Source organism: Cnephaeus nilssonii, assembly GCF_951640355.1.
Source record: "Cnephaeus nilssonii genome assembly, chromosome: 22".
Lineage (NCBI taxonomy): Eukaryota > Metazoa > Chordata > Mammalia > Chiroptera > Vespertilionidae > Cnephaeus > Cnephaeus nilssonii.
Window position 1 is genome coordinate 8,466,810 of NC_137093.1, and position 20,169 is coordinate 8,486,978.

The window sequence follows — 20,169 nt, forward strand, 5'->3', positions numbered from 1 at the left end:
CCCTCTCCGTTACAGAGCTCCCCCTGCCCTCTGTCCCGGCTGCTCTCACAGGGCAGGACCCTGGTGCCCCCACGCCCCTGGAATGGGAAAAGCAAAAGCTGAAAACCACCAAAGACAGACCCCCTCAGCCTGCAGTTGGGGATGGGACAGAACATCCTGTAAAAGTATTCTGTCCCCTGGATCCCACAAGCTAGAGTCCTGGTACAAATGGCCAAGGGGCCATGTGGACCCTTACCTGTCTCCACTGAAACTCTGGAAAGAGGATGTTGAATAAAGAAAGGTACTGGGCGGTCAAAAGGGCCTGGGGCCCAGGTCAGCTCTGGCCTGTGTCTCGCTGATTCTGGGTCAGATAAGATGAGAGGAAAAATTCCCGGCCTCTTCCTCGGGAATTCAGTTCGGCTGGACTAAGAAACGTCCATGGCATTATCTTTTTTTTTTTTTTAAGTGACTGGGTAAAGCACACAAAGAGAGCATTGAAGATGCAGACTGGTTGGAAATTAGGAAACCACAATTAGATCCCTTTCCTGAGCGGGAGAGAAAGAGGAAAAAACCCCTCGCAGATGTAGAAGGCACTCCCGCCAGACACACACACACACACACACACACACTTCCTCCACCCTGTCCGCCCGCTTCCCTCCCAACTTATCTAAATCACTAGCCGTGTACACATTTGCCCTTTTGGGGGGCGATCAGCTTTGATGAAAGGTAGGTGCTAATAAGAATAATGCAGAGGGCGAAATCTTTTCATTTGGCCTCTGCCGAAAGCCTGTTTGTATGTAAAGGAGGTTTGATAAGCGTGGATTAAGTGTATAAGGAAGGATGCTCTAGAAACAGCAGAAACCAACTGGCGCCTAAGTGAGCCTCTGAACTAAAAATACTGCCTCCCCGAGCTAGACAACTTGGACAATTTTCTCTCTCCCACGCGTTTCAGGCTCTTGCACTGAATTGCCCTGATCAATAATTTAGAGGGCTGTCAGGGGGCAGGGAAATGTCTTACAGGAAAGCCCTGTGCTGCTGGGGCAAGAAGGAGGGTAGGAGCAAGGCCCCAACATGCCCTCCCTCCCTCTGAACTCTTGCCTTGGGAAGGAGAGGGAGATGAGAGAGAGAGAGAGAGAGAGGAGAGAGAGAGAGATCAGAACATTGGGACTGAGGTGAGAGCCAGCTCTGGGGAAAAGGGTGACTTTGGGGATACCAAATGGAGAAGGTGACACTTACAACCTAGACAAAGGGGCCCCACCCTTGTCTATGTGTTAGGACACCTTATCGTGCTGGCCGAGGGCGTCAGCGGAAGGTGTTTGCTCAAACCCCGGTGAAGAGTCGTCTCCAGCCTGTCATGGTAACTGGAAAAGATGAGGGAGGGCGAGGCGGGGGACGACAGGGGCCATTTAGAAACACAGAAAGGCAGGAGGGGAGCTTCAGAGGGGACAAGGACGCCAGAGAAAAGAGCAAGGGAGAGGAGAGCGAGGAAGACTAGAAAAGAAAGTGAAGGGAAAATGGGAGGGGGCGGGGGAGGGAAGTTAAAGGCTGGGGGACAGAGGCAGACAAGGAGAACTAGAAACCAAGAACAAGATAGGTGGGAGGGAGAGAAGAGAAAGTGGAAGAGGAAGAAAGGTCACAGATGTACAGCCATAGAATCCTGAAAGGAGGGAGGGAGAGAAGAGAGAGGAGAGAGAGAGAGAGAGAGAGAGAGAGAGAGAGAGAGAGAGAGAGAACAAAAGGTGGGCACCCTGTCTGGTCCAACCAGGAGGCTCTGGGTGGAGGAAAGACAGGGAAGCTGACCCTTGTTCAAAGACCCTGACCCCTGAGCCTCCCGAGTTGGAAGGAGCTAAGCTCTTGAGCCAGCTGGGGTGGGGGTGGGGGTGGGGGTGGGGTGGGGGGTGAAGGACAAGCACAGAAGTCCTCCACTGGATTGAGAACCGTGTGTGGGAGAGTCGGGGTTTGGGGGAGCACAGCATTGCTTGTGTGGGGACGGGGTGCTGGCTGTGATAGGTGCTCCCCAATGGGGCTGCTCCCCTGGGGTCCTTGGTGAGAGAAAACCGCGCCCTCCCCCCGCCCCCCGTGGTAAACGGAGCACCCGGGGGAACGGGAGGGCGCCCTGGTCAGTCTCCACGTGTTTCACTATCCCAGGAGCCAGGATCCCAGGCGCCCGGCGGCTCCCCCGCCCCCCCAGCCAGAAAGCCCCTTCTCAGCCAAAGTTTACGCAGTGACCGGCCCGCAGGCACCCTCGCCATCAGGCCTCCGAGCCCTGCAGCCACGCGGGCGCCCGTCTGCCCCCGGAGCTCCCGCTGCAGCTCCCCTCGGGCTGGGGAACGCTGCGCGGCGAACAGGGCTGGACGTTGAGGAGGGAACAAGCGTGTCATCGTCCCGCGCCAGACCTCACACACGCCGAAGGGAATATTTACAGCAAACTTGCCAAAGTAAACGACCCCGCCTACCCACCACCCCGTCCCTCTCCGCCCCCCCCTTTTTGGTCAACTTCAAGATAAACACCCCTCGGTCACAAAAGGGTCGGCCTGTCCCCTCTGCAGTTGGAGGCAGAAGGGGAAGGTGGACCCGGCAGGCGCGTCCCCGGCCCTCCCAGGCCTGGGCTGAGAGTCGTGGCGTTGATGGCACGCGTGTGTTCAGACCACGCCTGTCCTGAGACTTCCCTGCCTCTCCCCCGTGTTAGCATCTGCACTCCACACTATTCCTGCGCCCCACACGCCGCGGGCACGAGCAGATAGGTAGGGGTTACTGTTGTCACTGAAAATCAGGCCTACGAGGAAGTGAAGATCCTTCTTGCGAAAGGCGGGGGAGTATTTGGAGGACACCCACCGCTCCTCGGGTCCTCTCGGACCCACACTTGGCCCCCCTTCTCCTGCCCTAAAGGCGCCACTTCGCAGACTCTGCGGAGGGCTGGCTCAGTCCACGTTGCCCGCGTGTCCTTTGTGGAGCAAGGAGGCGAGGAGAGAGAGAAGATAGAGGGAAGGAGGGGAAAAGAGGGGGTGGGGGGGGGAAGGTCCGTCCGTGTAGGGCCCGCGCCTGGAGCCTAAACCCGGGCTGCAGGGCGCCAGCCTGTGGGTTCCCCTGGCGGCCAGGCCTGGCACCGGTCCTCCGGCCGCGCTGGCCCCCGTTTAACTCGAGTGCGGCGGCCACCAGGCCGCTTTTGTTTGTTTGCAAATTAATCACCAGCGCACGGCCGGCGCCAGAGCCGGTTTATCACCCACCGGGAGGGGGGCGCGGCGGCCCCGAGAGACAAAGAGGAGTTCGCACCTTCCCGCGTTTGATCCCGAGTCGCCGAGGCCGCCCTGCAGAATACGAGCCTCCCGGGGCGAGTCTGGGAGGTCAGTCATAATTGGCGGAAGTTTGCAGACCATTAGCAAGATGTCGACATTTTCGATTCAGAACCCCACAAACTTTCTTCCTCGTCCCCCCACCCCCCACCTTCCTCGCGCGCTAGAGTAGGAGTGGGGGGGGGGTCAGGCGAGGCAACGGGGGTGACCCCAGGGTTAAGTTAGAGCTGGGGCGAAAGCAGGCCATTGGGGGAGGGGCCGAGTGAGGGGCAGAAATGACGTGAGGTCCGCGTTGGGGCCAAAGGCCCGTCGAGATATTTACAAGTGAAATCAGCGAGCTCCCCTCCCACGTCCGAAGCAGAGGGGAAGCCGGACTGTCTCCGGGGACCAGGGGCATGTCTCCCCCCGCTGCCTCTGCACCCCACAGTCACAGCGTGGCTGCAGGATTACTTTTTTTTTTTCCTACTCGGAGCGCGGGTGCAGGCAAAACCCGTTCTCGGGGGTTGGGGCGGCTCCTGAATGCGCTGGGAAGCTGCCCCCCCCCCTCTGGTGGCGAGCAACACGGCGGGGGTGGGGTCACAAAGCCTGCAGTGACCTCAGTGGTTAGTGCAGGCAGGGGCGGCCTAGCCGCTAGGGACGCCGGAGGGGTCGTGGCAAGTCAACACCCTGGGCCCACTGCCTCTTTTCTTTTCTCCGGACCGGTCTTCTCTACCGCCGAGCAGAGAGGGACGGAAAGGACGCCAGAGAACGACAGATGGAAAGGAAAAGGAAGGGGTGATGAGATGGCGAGCCAGACCGAGTGCGCAGACCCACTCCATCCTCTCTGTGACTTGAGGGAACTCTCCCGGCCGGCGCCAAGCGCTCCTAACCATGCGCATCAGAAAGGCCAGGCTGGAGAAGCTCCTGCCCCCAAGTGCCGCCCGACTTGGCGCGGGTGGCCCACAGAGGAACTGCGTTTCCCCCTCCACTTGCTCCCACTTGGGGAGTCTGGAGATGGGGGGGTTAGGGGGTACACAGGGCAAAATGGAAAAGAGGACGGTGGTGTCCACTCAGAAACACGCGCATGTCTGACCCCCATAGGCCCTGAAACCAGCCCTTTCTCTGCTCCCTTCCTCACTCGGGAAGAGTAAAACAACAGTGTCCCTAGACTTCCCTCCAAGCGGGGGGGGGGGGGGGAGGCACCTCACGGCACCCCCAGAGGCGAGGAATGTCGCTTAGGGAATCCTCTGCCCCGGCAGGGGCCTGCGGTCACAGTTGGTCACAGTTGTCAATTCGGTGACAAGTTGGGGATGTAAGGTCGGTTGCCTTCCTCCCCTGCACGCCCCCACCGTCCCTGAACTGGAACCATTCTCTAGCCTCTGGGGTGGGGGCGTTTCACGGTTTGTTTTACAAATTCACCCCTGACTACTGGCGAGATAAGTCCCTGGTGGAGGAAGAACGGAGGCACCCAGAGATAAGTGCGATGCCTGGAGAAGATACGGGCTGGCGCCCCTCCCCCGCCCGCCCCTGACCCCCAGCTCCGCTGCCAGCCGGCCTCCGACAGGCCCTGAACCTGGCCCGGCGCCGCGCTCCCGGGGCCCAGGTCTCCACTCTCCCCGCTACACTCACACACGCGTTCCGGTGGAACACGAGGAGCCCGAATCCAGGCCGAAGGCCGAATCTAGAGGGGCTGCTGAATGCCATTCACAAAACCCCAGGCGCCTCCCCGGGTGAGCGCAGACAGGGCCCGCGGCGCAGGCTGTGTACGTGTTTGCGTGTACGTGTTTTCTGCGGGGGGCCCGGTCCCGGTGTGCCGGCGCGTGCTCGCGTACAGATGTGCCCAGGGTGTTTGGGTCGCCGCACCCGGGTTCGGGTAGGGTACCGTGAAGAGGGAGCCCGCGCACGCGTGTGCCGCGATCTGGCTGCATCCGAGTGCTCGTGAGTCTTCGATCCCAGATGCAGGGGAGACCGGCACGGAGACACCCGAGCTCGGGAGCCCTGGCGCGGCGGCCGGGCGGAGCTTGGCTCCACGTGGGGTTGGAGAGCGCGCAAGCCTGGAGTCTGGGCGCTCGCCTCCCCGCGGCTGCAGCCGGCTTTTGTGGCGCCCAGCGGCCGAACGGCAGCTCGCAGGAGGCTCTGCCGTCCGCCTGGCTCGCCTGGGGCCGGTTAGTCGGAGGGGGTAAGCGGGAGAGAGAGAGAAACAGCCGCGGCGGCGGAGAGGCGAGCCGAGCGCGCGAGAGGCGAGCGCCCCTGCCCGGCGCCCGGCGTGTTCTCTCCGCCTTCCCGGCCCGGCTCGCTCGCTCCCTCCTCCCTCCCCTTCCTCCCCGGCCCAGCCTCCTCCCTGGATCCCCGGCTGGATGACTGAGGCATTTCAGACTTGGGCTGAGCAAGAAACAGGCGAGCGAGCTCTGGGCTGCGGCGATCTCTCCGATAAGCCACCTAGAGGCGACTCAGTGCGCGCGCTCCCCAGTGGCGCCCGCCCTCCCTCTGATCATGTTGACATATTCACGGGACGGGCAGTAGTACCGAAGCGGCGCAGCGACGTTACAGTTTCCGACACCTTCTTTTTATAACTCGGCTCTATCCCTCCCAGCACTCGACCTGTGAAAACCACGCCTATGCAGCCACACAATTGGTCCGAAAGCGTCAAAGAGCCAATCAAGAGGCCCCCGGCTCCCCGCAGCCCAGAGCAGAGCCCGACCTTCTAGAGCCGCCGAGCAGACGCCCGGGGAATTCTAGAGGCGGTGGAGGGTGGCGAGGAGCTCTCGCCGGCTGGCTCGCTCCCTCCCTCTCCTCGCACTCCCTCTCCCGCTCCGTCCCTCTCTTTCTCTCTTTCGCTCTCCCTCCTTTTTTCCTCGCCCCCCCCCCCTCCCTCCAATACTCCCCTACCCTGTGCGTCTGGACGCAGATTTAGGAAGCGAATTCGCTCACGTTTTAGGACACGGAAGACGGCAGGCGCGGGAGCAGAGCACGGCCAGATTCGGATTGAAACCCGGACACCCTCCGGAGGAGGCTCGGAGCGGAGGAAGGAGGAGGAGGAGGCGGACGGAAGCCAGCGTGCAGTTCAAGTTTTGATAGCGCTGCTAGGAGAGGGCTTAAATCAGAGATTTTTTTTTTTTTTTTTTTAAGGAGAGAGACTTTTTCCGCTGTCTCGCCGGCGGTTCCAGCGGGTCCAGCGCCGCTGCAGGCGCCTCCTGCGAGGAAGGGAGAGGAAAAGAGATAGGAGGGCGGGGGACGAAGAAGGAGAAGAAAAGGTAAAAAGTCTCCGAGGAGAACCGCTCGCGTTTGCAACAAAGAACTGGGGGGCTGGGGGCGCGCGGTGCCTGGGACCCAGGGCTGAGGGTCCCGTTGGAGCTGAGCAGCGGGGCTCAGGCGCCAGTCGTCAGCCTGCTCGCCCCTCTCCGCCTCCGGAGCCGACTTGCAGGGGCGGCTTTTTAAACACGGGAGACGCAAGGACAGTCACCCCGCGACCATGTCTCCCGATCGCTCGCCTTGCCCCCTTTAAAAGCGGCGTTCTCCTCCCCCAAAGACACTAAGACACTGAACACCCTCTCTTCGAGGTGCTTTTGTTGCGGATTTTTTCTTCTTTTTTGCCTATTTTTTTTTAAAAAAAAACACAACAAACTATGTTCTGCTGTTAATCAAAACAAAACAGCAGCTGCGGACTTGTCCCCGCTGAAGCCCAGCGCCCCGCCCGGAGTGGAGGACGCTCTCCATGAGAGATCCGGTCATCCCTGGGACAAGCATGGCCTACCATCCGTTCCTACCTCACCGGGCGCCGGACTTCGCCATGAGCGCGGTGCTGGGCCACCAGCCGCCTTTCTTCCCCGCGCTGACTCTGCCTCCCAACGGCGCCGCGGCGCTCTCGCTGCCCGGCGCGCTGGCCAAGCCGATCATGGATCAATTGGTGGGGGCGGCCGAGACCGGCATCCCTTTCTCGTCCCTGGGGCCCCAGGCGCATCTGAGGCCTCTGAAGACCATGGAGCCCGAGGAAGAGGTGGAGGACGACCCCAAGGTGCACCTCGAGGCCAAAGAACTTTGGGATCAGTTCCACAAACGGGGCACCGAGATGGTCATCACCAAGTCGGGAAGGTAAGCGAGCGGAGGGCGCCTCCCCAAACTCTCGGAGGGTCTTTTCTCCCTTTCTCTCTCTCTCTTTCTCCTCCCGGAACAGCGGGTCTGTCAGTCCCTGTGGCTTGCAGGAAAACTTGGGTGCCCCTGGAGCCGGGCACAGACGCCCGGGCCTGCCCCGTGGCAGGCAAGTTCAGCTTACCTGGGTGTCAGCCGGGCGCTGGCGTTCCCTGCCTAACTCTGCAGCCTGGGTTCCCCCCGGGATAGAGTTTTAGGGAGAGCCCAGACTTCTCTGCAGGAAGAAAGAAACGCACCCCACCGCATCCAGTCTCCCTGTTCAAACCTTTCTGGAACCTCCTTCGGGCTTTGTTGATGTTGTGGGGTTTTTTGTCTGCTTCATTTTGTGCTCAGAGAGAAAAACCTAAAGCCCCTTTCTTTTGTGTGCGAGCAAGAGGCCTGACACCAGCTTCCCTGGCTCTTTTCTGTCCACCAGACCGGCCTCCGGGACCCGGGGCGGAGGGGGCCTGAGCCCGTGGCTGCCCGTCAGAGAGGAGTCCCAGGGCAGCTGGGTTTGTTTGTCCTCGCCGCTTCACGTGTCCCTCATCCAAGGGAGCGTCCAGCGGGCGATTCGGGGATCATTAAGATTGTGGTTGCAGACTCAAGGAGCCAGTGGGAAGATCTATTCACATGCTTCTGTTTTGTGTGCAAATATTCTCAACCCTGATTTTACACAGAGGCCCTTGCTTGAAAATCGCTGATTTTTTTTTTTTATGGCCTTGAAGTCGATCAAGGCATCAAGTTGAAAGAATAGAAATAAAATGCTGCTCAGGGTGTCTTCAGCTTTCTGTCTGTCCAGGTTACATGAGGCCAAAGTTGGGGACAAAACCCCTCCACCCCCAGGAGACATGTAGCCAGTTTCCCAGAGAAGTGCTTCCTTCTAAGTCGTGAGGCTAGAACCCCAGCACTTCTGGGGAACACGCGGCGAGCGGTTGGGTGGCCCAGGCTGGCAGTTGGGGACTGGCCTCTGCAGTGAGGGAATGTGGTGAGCGCCGCCCGGGCGGGCTGGTTCTGAGGCCTGGGAGTTTCACCCCAAGCGACAAAATTCGGCTGTAGAACGCGCCCAAGTCCAGTTTCATTTTTCGCCAGCAGCGGGATTGCTGCTCGGAAGCGGGGCGGCTTCGGGAGAAACTGGACGTTCGTTTCCTTGATAAGTGAAGCATTTTCTCCTGGACGAGCGGCGAAAAATTCCGGCTTTAGCTGACCGCACTTTTAAAACCCTACCCCGAGCGCGGTGTAGCGCTAGACCGGGAAGAGGCAGGGGCATGAGCCCGTGAAGTCACACAGACAGGAAAACATATAAAGAAATGAGGAGACCCTGTAGAGACATGGAATGCTACCACTCAAACTTGTTTTGAATCTTGAGACATTTAAAAGATAAATGAAACTCTGATACTCCTGCTGCTGCGGAAAACAGCCGCTCCGCTCTGAAACATAAGCTCGCCCAGGCGTTTTTAAATTTGATTTAAATATTTTAGGGTAAATAGAGAATCAAACCCAAGATTCCAGGTGACTTATGTTTCTTTCTTTTCCCACCTCTCCTATTGCAGGCGAATGTTCCCCCCCTTTAAAGTGAGGTGTTCTGGGCTGGATAAAAAAGCCAAATATATTTTGTTGATGGACATTATCGCTGCCGATGACTGTCGATACAAATTTCACAATTCTCGGTGGATGGTGGCGGGTAAGGCTGACCCTGAAATGCCAAAGAGAATGTACATTCACCCGGACAGCCCGGCTACCGGGGAGCAGTGGATGTCCAAAGTTGTCACTTTCCACAAACTGAAACTCACCAACAACATTTCGGACAAGCATGGATTTGTAAGTTTCATCGCTCCTCTCCCGTAAAAAAAAGTTCTCTCTCTGCTCTAGCCAAGGCCGGGCTCCCCCCTGGCCATGTAAAACCGTGAGTTTCTGCCCAGGCTTCTCTCTCCCTCTCTGGGGCCAAAGCCTAGGGCACTTGTTGGATCCGCAGGAGAGTGTGTTTCTCTTCGGAGAACGGAAGGCCCGGCCTCCCGTTCTGGGGCACTTGTGGGGCTTGGGAAACGCCTGCCCTGGCCGTGGAAGTTCAAAGCCAATCGTTAGAATCTCGGTTTTAAAAAGCGATGTGTCCATCAAGGTTTGCAGACCATCCTTCTTCTCTTTTGAAATCGGCCGTAGTATTTCTTGGGAGAGTGTGAAAGTTCGAGTCTTCCAGAAGGTTGTGAAAGGGTGTGATTGCATTTTGGGAAAGACTTTTTTTTTCTTTCTAATTTTACTCGGAAAGAATTGGGCTTGGGTGAAAGTCAGGTTTTACTAGAAATGAGACTGACCTCCGGAATCAAAATTGTGTGTGTGTGTGTGTGTGTGTGTGGTGTTGGGGAGTATATATATTTGGTTGGGAGCATACTTAGAAACGTCCAGAAGACGTGGGCTGCTTGTAAAAGTCTAGCAAAGGACCTTTTGCCCCGGGCCCCTACCCTCCCCAACATTTCAACAAAAATAAACAGTGATAAGCGAGCAATAAGCAGAAAGATTAGGCCCGGGAAGGCGAGGAGGGCGCGGAGATTTCTTCAGCGGCAGGAATTGCATTTGAAGCCCTTGATTTGATTAGGGCATAAATATTCCTCTGTGGAGTTCAGCCGCTCTGGGCCCTAAGTGGATTGGGCTCGTCAATTAGTGGACGCTTAAAGGACTGAATCATTTTGTAAATTAAAATGCATGTTTTTTTCTATCTTTTAAGACTTTGGCCTTCCCAAGCGATCACGCAACGTGGCAGGGGAATTATAGTTTTGGTACTCAGGTAGGCTAGGGTTCAAGGTTCGAATGAACCTGAGATGGTGAGGGTGGGGGGGGAACCCTGTGGAAGCTGACGAGCGATTTGGATTCTCCAGAAGATCACCTTTGTGGAGTGACAAGTGCCCAAGGAGGTGTGCTCCCTGGAGGGGGGCTCGGTGCAGGCGTGGTGCCCTCCGGTGGGGTAGCTGTTAGCCTGACAGGGGCCCGGGGGGAATCCTGTTTGTCCCGCTCAGCACCCTTTTTTGCTGTGTCTCTCTCCTCCGCCTGCCCCTGCAGACTATACTCAACTCCATGCACAAATACCAGCCCCGGTTTCATATCGTGAGAGCCAATGACATCCTGAAGCTTCCATATAGTACATTTCGGACGTATTTGTTCCCCGAAACCGAGTTCATCGCTGTGACAGCATACCAGAATGACAAGGTAATCAAAGACGCTTTTGGGGGGGCCTTCAAGGTGAGGCCGCTCCTGCCCTCTAAGCTGCTTTGGGTGAGGGTGAGAATTGGGATGGGGGTCTTGCATTTTCTTCTGCCCTTGGACTGTCCGTGGAGCGTTGGGGAGTGGGGCAGGGGAATGGGAACACTGCAGAGGCCGAAGAAAAAGAAAAGAAAGCAACAGCCACAACAAAAACAACCACTTGGCCAGCTAGGATCCAAGGCGGAGTGACAAAAAACGCCAAACTAACTCTGTCCGGGAGCAGCAGCTCCCAGGGACCAGCGTCTGATGCCACCCGCCCCACCCCCACCCCCACCCTTGACCCCAGGGCTTTCTCCTGTTTGTTCCGAGGTTTATCCTCTTCCCCCTTCGGGAAGAAGGATCCAGAAATCCGGTTCCCAAGGATTTAAGGCAGAAGCCATGGGGGATCCTGGGAGAAGAATCCCAGTGGAGCCGCTTCTCTTTCTTAGCCAGAAATCCGCGAGGGGCTGGTCTGGTTTTTATTACCTTCTATGCTGCTGTGTTTTTTATGGTGTGTCGTGTGTGCGTGTGTGCGTGTGTGTGTGTGTTTGGAAAAACTTACTCTGATCACAGGGTCATACTAATTGAGTTGTCTGAAGCTTTGGAGAGGAGGTGACCAAAGCCACCACTTGGTTGGAAGTTTGTTTTCTGTTTTTTTCCCCTCCCTCCCGGGGCCTGAGGCCGGGGATTAGGAGTGTCCCCAAATGGAACAGCGGGCAGCACCTGGTCTGTACAGTTATGGTGGCCTGAAGGTCATGGGCACGGAGCACAGAGACACTTTTAGCCGGCAGTTATTGGGGAGAGGGAGGGGACGTTGAGGACCCTTGCTCTTCAACTTCTGAATCCCGGTCCCAGGGAGAGTGCCGCTCCGGGGACAACACCCTGCATTTTGAATTCACTGTCCCTCTAGGGGGTTCCTCTGGGGCCGGCTGTTTCAGGTGTGGAGCCTTAGTCTGGGGACTAAGGTATCGTGGCCTCCTGTCCCTGCACGTCTAAGCGCACCAGCATTTATTCCAAGGACAAGGATCCAGCCAGGGGGCCTTTTGCCCCCTCCAAGGACCTCTAGGCACATTATTATCCCCCAAAGAGAAGGGATTTGGAAGAGGACATACGAGGGCATTTCCCCTCACCCCACAGAGTGCACGCCCCGTCTAGCCCCAGAGCCCGGGAATCTTACCTTGTTACTGTAATAATCAATTGTAGCAATTTTTTGATCAGACAAAGAGACCACGGGCCTTCCCTACCTAATGGCCGTGGCAGAAGCATGTAAAATGAAAACAAATGTTTCCAGTGGCCACTCAGTCCTTTTAAATCTGCAATTGTCAATATTTTAACTCCTCAAGCACCCGCCCCACCCAGGAAAAAAAGAAATCAAGCCCTCTCTGGCATAAGGGTAGCAAAACCCCCTAAATCATCGTATTAGATTCACAGAAAAAGGTTGGAGTGTATGGTGTGTGTTTGTGTGTGTGTGTGGTATGTGCGGGGCTAAGAAATGTGCCACAGTGTATCTGATGATGAATTGCATGGTATTAAAAAAAAAAAAGGAAAATGAAAGCATACCTTTCAAGTCTACAGGTTGTCCCTTTTGACAATTCTGACAACTTTTCCATTTCTAAGCCCAAGCTGTCGGCTGCTCAGAGAAAAGGAGGAGGCACCTCCCAGGCGGGGTCATTTCAGCTTGGAGTCCTGGTTTGGCCCCCTATGGGAGAGGCACGCCGTGGGAGAGTCCCCTGGGATTTCACCTCAGGCCCCTCCACACCTGCCTGTAACCCCTCTCTCTCCCTTGCTCTTTAACCGAGCACATCCCAGCGACCGCTCCTGTTGGCGGTCAGACTTCTAGTAAACTGCTAAGTTGAGGGAAACACTCAGAACATTCTAGAAAACGAGGCCAACGTGTCTTTCTTGCTTGTGTGTCCTCCTCTAGATAACCCAGTTAAAAATAGACAACAACCCTTTCGCAAAAGGATTCCGGGACACTGGGAATGGCAGGAGAGAGAAAAGGTGAGCTGAGACAACTACTTCTTTCTCAGATAATTTCGAAAGAATCACATCGCTAGGTCCCAAGTCTCAACGGTGGGGTGCAGGCCTCTCAACTGTGGGGTGCAGGCCCTCATATTAGGGGAGGGAGGGGGAAGGTGGTCATGAACTCCCCTCTGCCACGTGCTTGCTGATGTCTGTACACTATTTCTTCTACCACCTACACGTCACCTTAAAGGACACCAGGCCACGCCATGGTTCTCTCCGGGAGAAAAGGGACAGGGATAATCAGTTATATACAGATGCTCTTAATTCCTAATTAATTGAAGTTACTCCTGGACCGGTCCCAGGAAAGAACTAAGCCATTCACAAAATGCTTTGGAATTCTTGCAAATACCATCAGACAGAACTGAGGCCCCTGGAGCAATCTGGGGCTCCCCCCTTTGCGGGTACAGGGATCACTTCGCATCAAGCAGACAGCTGGAGAGTCTATGAAAGGAACTCTCCCCTCCCCCACCCGCGTTCAAAGAATTTCTAAAATCCAGAAAATTAACCCAGATTTTTAACCTACCAGCCCTGAGGGAGGGGCAGGCGCTAAAAAGTAATTTCTAACGTCTAAGTAGGTTCCCCCCACCCCCCACTCCGACTCCAATTAATAGGAACGGGTCACAGATAAGTGCAGCGTGAAATAACCACTTCCTCCCATCTTAGCCACCAGTGGGGAGTTTGTCGGCTTTTTGTTTTCAAACCAAGTCACAGCCCACACCCTGGCCCGTTCCCTAACGAAACCCTGGTCTTGAGTGCGTGCACCTTAAGCCTGCTTCCACCCGACACCCTGGGGCCACCGCCTTCAGCCAGTGAGAGGGTCAAGAACAGTGTGTGGGTCCGGGTGGCTGTCCCCGGGCAGGCAGGTGGCCGGGGGTGAGGTGTGCGCCTCCGGGGGGAGGGGGGAGAGCGGGGATGGACGTTCTGGTCTCACGCTGGGTGTGGGCTTGCGCAGAAAACAGCTCACCCTCCAGTCCATGAGGGTGTACGAGGACCGACACAAGAAGGACAACGGCACCTCTGACGAGTCCTCCAGCGAGCAGGCGGCCTTCAGCTGCTTCGCCCAGTCCTCCTCCCCGGCTGTGTCCACTGTGGGGACCTCCAACCTCAAAGGTAAGCCAGCCTGGGCACCTGGGTGATTTCGCGACTCCAGGCCGTGGAGGCCTGGGAGAGTTGGGGGCTGGGGCACCCACCCGGGAGCTTGCCCCTCGAAATCTGCAGACCTTCCTAGAAGTCCCTAAACAGGAGCCAGCGCTGCAGACGGGTGCCAGGTGCGTCCACCTCCCTGAGCTGTATAAGGAGTGCGCAGAACCCCTTCCCCCAACCTCAGTTTGGCTGTGAGGAGGGTGGTGTCTGTATACTCCCTCTTGGTGGGGGCAGCTTAGAAAACATGCCTGGAAAGTCCCCCTCCGCTCCCCCCCCCACACACACACACACCGTCTCCAAACAACTACTGACTTTCTGCCATCTCTGAACTCAAAAGTCAAAGGTGTTGGCCTGGGGGTGGGTGGGGGAGGGAGGCCAGGGATTCTCCGCCACCTGGAAAGGGAAGAGGACCTAGAACACATCCAGTGGTAGAGCCACAACCTGTGAGAGGGGATGGACCTCTGGGGGTGTGAGTCCCGGAGGGAGGGGAGGGGTTGGGAGGGGACAAGATGGTTCAAATCCCCAGTCCGTTTCCTGTGTTTAAAGAGCAAAGAACTATTTATCTGGAAAGACACACACACGCTCTGGCAACGGGAAGAGACCTGTTTTTCCGTTTCATCAAATGGAAGTCCTTTATGTCCTCAATCCATTTAAGCTTTAAACATAACATAAGATCCCTTGGCCTTTTTTTTCTTTTTCTTTTTCTGGTAGGACACCCACCGAGGGTGTGGTGAAAGCAAAAGGAACCTCTATGATTGTCTGGGGGCAGGGAGGGGGCTGCCCCGCACCCATCTCTGTCTGCAGGGACGGGGCAATTGGAGGCTCCATTGAGTGTGTGGGGGAGTTCGTTTCTGCCCCCACCAATCCAGATGCCAGGGTTCTCTCCAAACAAATCCTTCCCAAAGAATTCACAAATTTGTGGAAGGCCCTGATCAGTCCCTAAACAAAGACCCGGATGGTGGCTAGACGGTGTTCCCACACTGAGTTTTAGTGTGAGTTCCTTTTTTATTTAAAAAAAGGAAATTTGCAATTGAAAGGCAAGTCTAGGTAGTCTGACCGCCGAAGGAGCTCAATCCCTGCCTGAAAAAAATAGTAAAACCCTTTACCATTTGAGAGAGGTGTCTATGGGGGGAGGGCCTGGTCTATCTTCGTTATCAGCTTATTGAATCTTTCCACTCAAGTGACGGAGTGTCACCACTCCCATTTTGCAGATGAGAAAACTGAGGCACAAGAGAGGTTAAGGGGCTTGCCGGGTGCTACCCTGCTAGTGAGCGGCTGAGCCAGGTTTCATCCTGGGGAGCTGGCTTCCACGGGCCCAGACTCACGCCCTTCCGCCACGCTTCTGTCCCCTCCTTTGGCAGATCTGTGTCCCAGCGAGGGCGAGAGCGACGCCGAGGCCGAGAGCAAAGAGGAGCACGGCCCCGAGGCCTGCGACGCGGCCAAGATCTCCACCACCACGTCGGAGGAGCCGAGCCGCGACAAGGGCAGCCCCGCGGCCAAGGCGCACCTCTTCGCGGCCGAGCCCGGCGGCCGGCCCCGGGACAGCGGGCGGCTGGACAAGGCGTCGCCCGACTCGCGCCACAGCCCGGCCACCATCTCGTCCAGCACCCGCGGCCTGGGCGCCGAGGAGCGCCGGAGCCCGGGCCGCGAGGGCGCCGCCACGTCCAAGGCCGAGGAGGCGCGCGCGCTGCCGGCCAAGGAGGCCTTCGCGCCGCTCACGGTGCAGACGGACGCGGCCACCGCGCACCTGGGCCAGGGCCCCCTGCCCGGCCTCGGCTTCGCCCCGGGCCTGGCGGGCCAGCAGTTCTTCAATGGGCACCCGCTCTTCCTGCACCCCAGCCAGTTCGCCATGGGGGGCGCTTTCTCCAGCATGGCCGCGGGCATGGGGCCCCTGCTGGCCACCGTGTCCGGGGCCTCCACCGGCGTGTCGGGCCTGGATTCCACGGCCATGGCCTCCGCCGCGGCGGCGCAGGGACTGTCGGGGGCGTCTGCCGCCACCCTGCCCTTCCACCTCCAGCAGCACGTCCTGGCCTCGCAGGTATTTATGCTCCGTCCTCCTGCCTCCTCCCCAGCCCCTCCCCCAGCCCTCTGGTCTAGTAGCTTTAAATGAGAATAATTGCTAGGTGCAAGGTGTATCTCCTAGATTCATCACCACCTTACACTGCCCCCCCCAAAAAATACTTAATTTTTTTTCTAAGTGAAGGGATGTTTATAGCAGAGTAGGTAGGTAGGTAGGTAGGTGGTAATAATAACTACACACAGCACTTATGTGGTGCCAGGTACTCTTCTGAGTACTTGATCTATTCTGACTTCGGATGTACGGTTATCACCTCCACTTTATATAGATGAGGCCCAGAGAGGCTGAGGAACTTACCCAAGGTCACACAGCGGGTAGGTGGTGGAGTAAGGCTCTACCCCAGGCAGCCTGACTCCAGGGCCTTTCCCAGCGTCTGTGATTTTAGCTTCTTCAGCGCTGCAGTCAGACGAGGAATCAGACAAGGGAGAGACCGAGGCCTGGGGAGCGGAAGTGACTCCCCGGGGATGGGAACTGAAGCCCTCATCCCCCCAGCCTTTGCTCCCATTTGAAGCTTCCCCCCCCCCCCCCCCCGCTCCCGTCCCAGACAGGCCAGCCTGTTCCCCAAAGGGTTAATGGTGTGCGCACACGTGGGAAATGTCGGGGTTGAGGGGCAGCCTGGCAGCCTCCGTGTGGTGCGGACAGCTGTGCTGGGGCCCGGGGTGGCCCGGGGAAGGCTTGGCCGCTCGGAAACACTCTGAACTGGTGGAAAGGTTCCGGGAGGCGTTCTGCACGCCCTGGCCTTGTGTTTTGTCTGAGCACATTCGTCTCCCTTCCCAGAGCCAAGAGGCAGGGCTGGCCGCCCTCTCCGCGGGGAGGAGGGGAGGAAGGGACTGAGAAAGAAAGGCTGGTTTCTGGCCTTTCTCAGTTCCTGCCATCTCCTCCGCTGGCCCCTCCTGCAGACCAGGGCGCAGGGGATCTGTGGGCACACGAGCACTAATGGCACCTCAAGGCGGGGGACAGAAGTGCCCAGGCCAGGTCCCTGGATTTACCCTCTGCTTCTGCCCCTTGCTAGCTCGGGAATTCCTGTGCCCTGGGGCCTGCCTCGGTTTCTCTGCCTGTAACACTAGCATATCAGGCCGGGCGGCTTCTTGTGTCTGTTTGTAGCAAACACTGTGTCCCTCCTCCCCCTCCCCAGTTTCCTTTTGCTTGAGATCTGCCCTGTTAGTTTGTTTTTTGGTGTGTGCTGTTTTGTTTTGAAACTTCTAGGGTTGGAGTGGAAGGGTTCGGGAGGGGACCAAGAATGAGGAATAATTATGCGGAATACTGTATGCCCTCCGGTTCAGACTCAGCCACCATGGCGGGGGGGGGGGGGGGTAGACTGACCACAGCCCCACTTGACAGGTGCAACAGCTGACCCTGAGCATGTGGATGCGTCCTGTTGGCCAGGCACCCCGAGGAGCATATTGAAGGCATTAGCTCATTTAATGTCCACAAAGTTCCCGATAGTATATGAATTATTTAATATTTCCCTGTTGTTCCTTTTTTATATGCGAAAGCTGAGGCACATGGAGGGAAGGACCTCCGCCCAGGTGACACAGCTAAGATGTAGATCTAGAGAGATAGGTCTGAGTGGCCTCCCCCCTCCTCCACCTCCCCCTGCCCCTGCCCTTCAACCCCCTTAGAGAAACCTCCCCAGGTGGTGGGGAAGCGGACCAGGCTGGCTCCTCCCCGCCGCGCAGCCCCTCCTCGCTGACTCGCTGCCCGCGTCTCTCTTCCCTCCCCAGGGCCTGGCCATGTCGCCCTTCGGAAGCCTGTTCCCTTACCCCTACACGTACATGGCCGCCGCGGCCGCCGCCTCCTCCGCCGCGGCCTCCAGCTCCGTGCACCGCCACCCCTTCCTCAACCTGAACACCATGCGCCCGCGCCTGCGCTACAGCCCCTACTCCATCCCCGTGCCGGTCCCCGACGGCAGCAGCCTGCTCTCCACCGCGCTGCCGTCCATGGCCGCGGCCGCGGGGCCCCTGGACGCCAAGGCCGCCGCGCTGGCCGCCAGCCCGGCCTCGGTGGCCGTGGACTCGGGCTCGGAACTCAACAGCCGCTCCTCCACGCTCTCCTCCAGCTCCGTGTCCTTGTCGCCCAAGCTCGGCCCCGAGAAAGAGGCGGCCACCAGCGAACTGCAGAGCATCCAGCGGCTGGTCAGCGGCCTGGAGGCCAAGCCCGACAGGTCCCGCAGCGCCTCCCCGTAGGCCCCTCCCCGGCAGAGGCTCTTCATTCCAGTCCCGTCCCGTCTGCAGTGCACTTTGTGGGATGAAAACTACACCCCCCGGGCGCGCGGTGGGGTGAGCCCGGCTCGGGGCGGTCCTGCCTGGGGATGGGGTTGCCGGATTCCCCGGAGAGAATGTGCTAGAAACAAGCCCTGTCGTCTTGGCGTGGTGGGTGTACCCGGGACCTGGTGCAGGTTCCGGGGCTCAGAAACGTCTGTGGCACGGAGCCGTCGGGGGTGGGAGTTCAAGCTGGTCTGCCCAGAGCACCTCCAGGAGGCTGGTCTGGGGGCCTGGGAAGGAAAAGGTAGCCAGGCCCACGGGGTGGGGGGGATGGGGGGGTGTTGAAAAGTGTCTCTCCCAGTGCAGATTTATATATATATTTTTTTCCTTCACCGTGTCCAGTGGAAACAAAAACAAATAAAATTTAAAATATATATATACCGGGGGCAAATGAGTACATTGACATGATTCTGTTTGTGAAAGATGAAAACTTTTTAGTGACTTGCGTATCAGTTCTCAATAAATGACTAAGCAGCGTTGTTTCGGGGTGGGGGTGGGGAGCCCCTGCCCGCCTGGTTTAGTCTCTCTCAAGGTAATCTGTGTCTTTTTAATATCGTGATGTTTTAAGAGCCACTGTAGGCCTCTTCTTGCATGTCCCACAGCGATGTACTTGTGGTTTTTCCTTTTGAATGCTTGCTTTTAGAGGGGAAAGAACATGGTCCCACGCCCCTTCCCCAGCTCTCGTTGGCGGCGGATTTAAAGGGGAAGGGGTGGGGAAGACACACGAAAAAAAATGAGTTTATTTTATCTAAGCTCCGGAGCAGGATTCCTGCCTGTCACTCTCGGGCGGTTCTTTCTCTTTCCTGTATATGCAATAACAAGGTTTTAAAAAAAATGATAATAAAGAAGAAGCGAGACTATTAGCAAAGTATTTATGTAATTATTTGATAACTCTTGTAAATAGATGGAATATGAATGCTCGGAAAATTAAACTTTAATTTATTGACATTGTACATAGCTCTGTAAATAGGATCCCAGCTGTCCAGTTTTGTGTGGATTACCCTGTAGTCAGTTTTATTTCAAGGTCACAGGATTGCTTTTGAAACTAGAAAAACACTTTCTGCACCAACACCAACACACTTTCAAAACAGTTGTCCGCCAAAAAAAAGAAAAAAGAAAAAAAAATCCTAATGTCCAAGTGTGAGGAAAAGTGTTATTGCCTGTTTTGCCCAGAATTGGGGAGGTGGTCATACCACTTCCCAGTCCCACCTCAAATTCCTTAAAATGTAACACCCCACCTGGTGGTTCTGAGGTTGCTTGGGGGGAGGGGGACCCCAGGGTGGGGGCTGCAGGGGCTGTGGCTTGACTTCCTAATTTTTCTCTTGTATTTGTGTTTGCTAGTCTCTGGTATCGTCCAAAGGAAGTGACTTTGACTACTGTCTTCAATGTTGATGGTGTTTTTGCATTAGTGCCTTCAGAGAGAGGGATTCACAGTTCAAAAGTCAGGTGCTGAGATGGTTTAAAGACAAAAACTCATGAAGGTATATTTTGTGTTATAATCGATGAGTTCTTTGGTTTTCTGTAACCCCCCCTCCCCCTTTAAAACGTCATGAAATTTCAATAAATTTTTATTGAAATGACTTTGGGCCTGGTTCCGTCCGTGCTTTCTTGAGGGGCCTCGGATCTTCCCCTCCTGCCTCCCTCTGCCCTCTTCCCTTCGCCTTTAAGTAATCAAGACCGCCCCCACGGAACCCAAATGAGATGTCACTCAAGTTACACAGCTAAAAACAAAAGTCCCTTGCTCCGCCAAGGGAGCCGGCCGCTCCAAATCTGAAATTACTTTTCCTTTAAATTAGGGAGCAGGACGGGGGACGGAAGGGGGCTGATTGGAACTGGATAGAATAGCAATTTCAGATACTTCGGTTTTAATGGGAAAAGAATGCTCCCCTCCCTTAAGTCAGTGTTTCCCACACGAATCCGACCGCAAAGACGCCGGAGCACGGCGACCGTTTTCGTTTCAGCCTCCCTCTCCCTTTCCCCCTGGATCTGGGAAATCCAAATGTGTGCAAAAAGGCCTCGCGGAATCTCCGCAGCCAGCCGCGTCTTGGCC

General features: G+C 56.7%; 1 protein-coding gene across 2 annotated transcripts; it reads left to right on the forward strand.

Moving 5' to 3' along the window:
• Positions 1-5,628: 5,628 nt before the first annotated feature.
• Positions 5,629-18,987, forward strand: TBX3 (T-box transcription factor 3). Of its 2 annotated transcripts, XM_079762347.1 has the most exons (8): positions 5,629-7,343; positions 8,930-9,197; positions 10,099-10,158; positions 10,431-10,577; positions 12,535-12,611; positions 13,588-13,745; positions 15,140-15,816; positions 17,580-18,987. In XM_079762347.1, the coding sequence occupies exons 1-8, from the start codon at positions 6,967-6,969 to the stop codon at positions 18,039-18,041; spliced, it is 2,226 nt and encodes a 741-aa protein (XP_079618473.1). In that variant the 5' UTR covers positions 5,629-6,966; the 3' UTR covers positions 18,042-18,987. The 2 variants fall into 2 exon arrangements, with proteins under 2 accessions (XP_079618473.1, XP_079618474.1); XM_079762348.1 differs by lacking the exon at positions 10,099-10,158 and having other exon boundaries at positions 5,631-7,343.
• Positions 18,988-20,169: the final 1,182 nt, after the last annotated feature.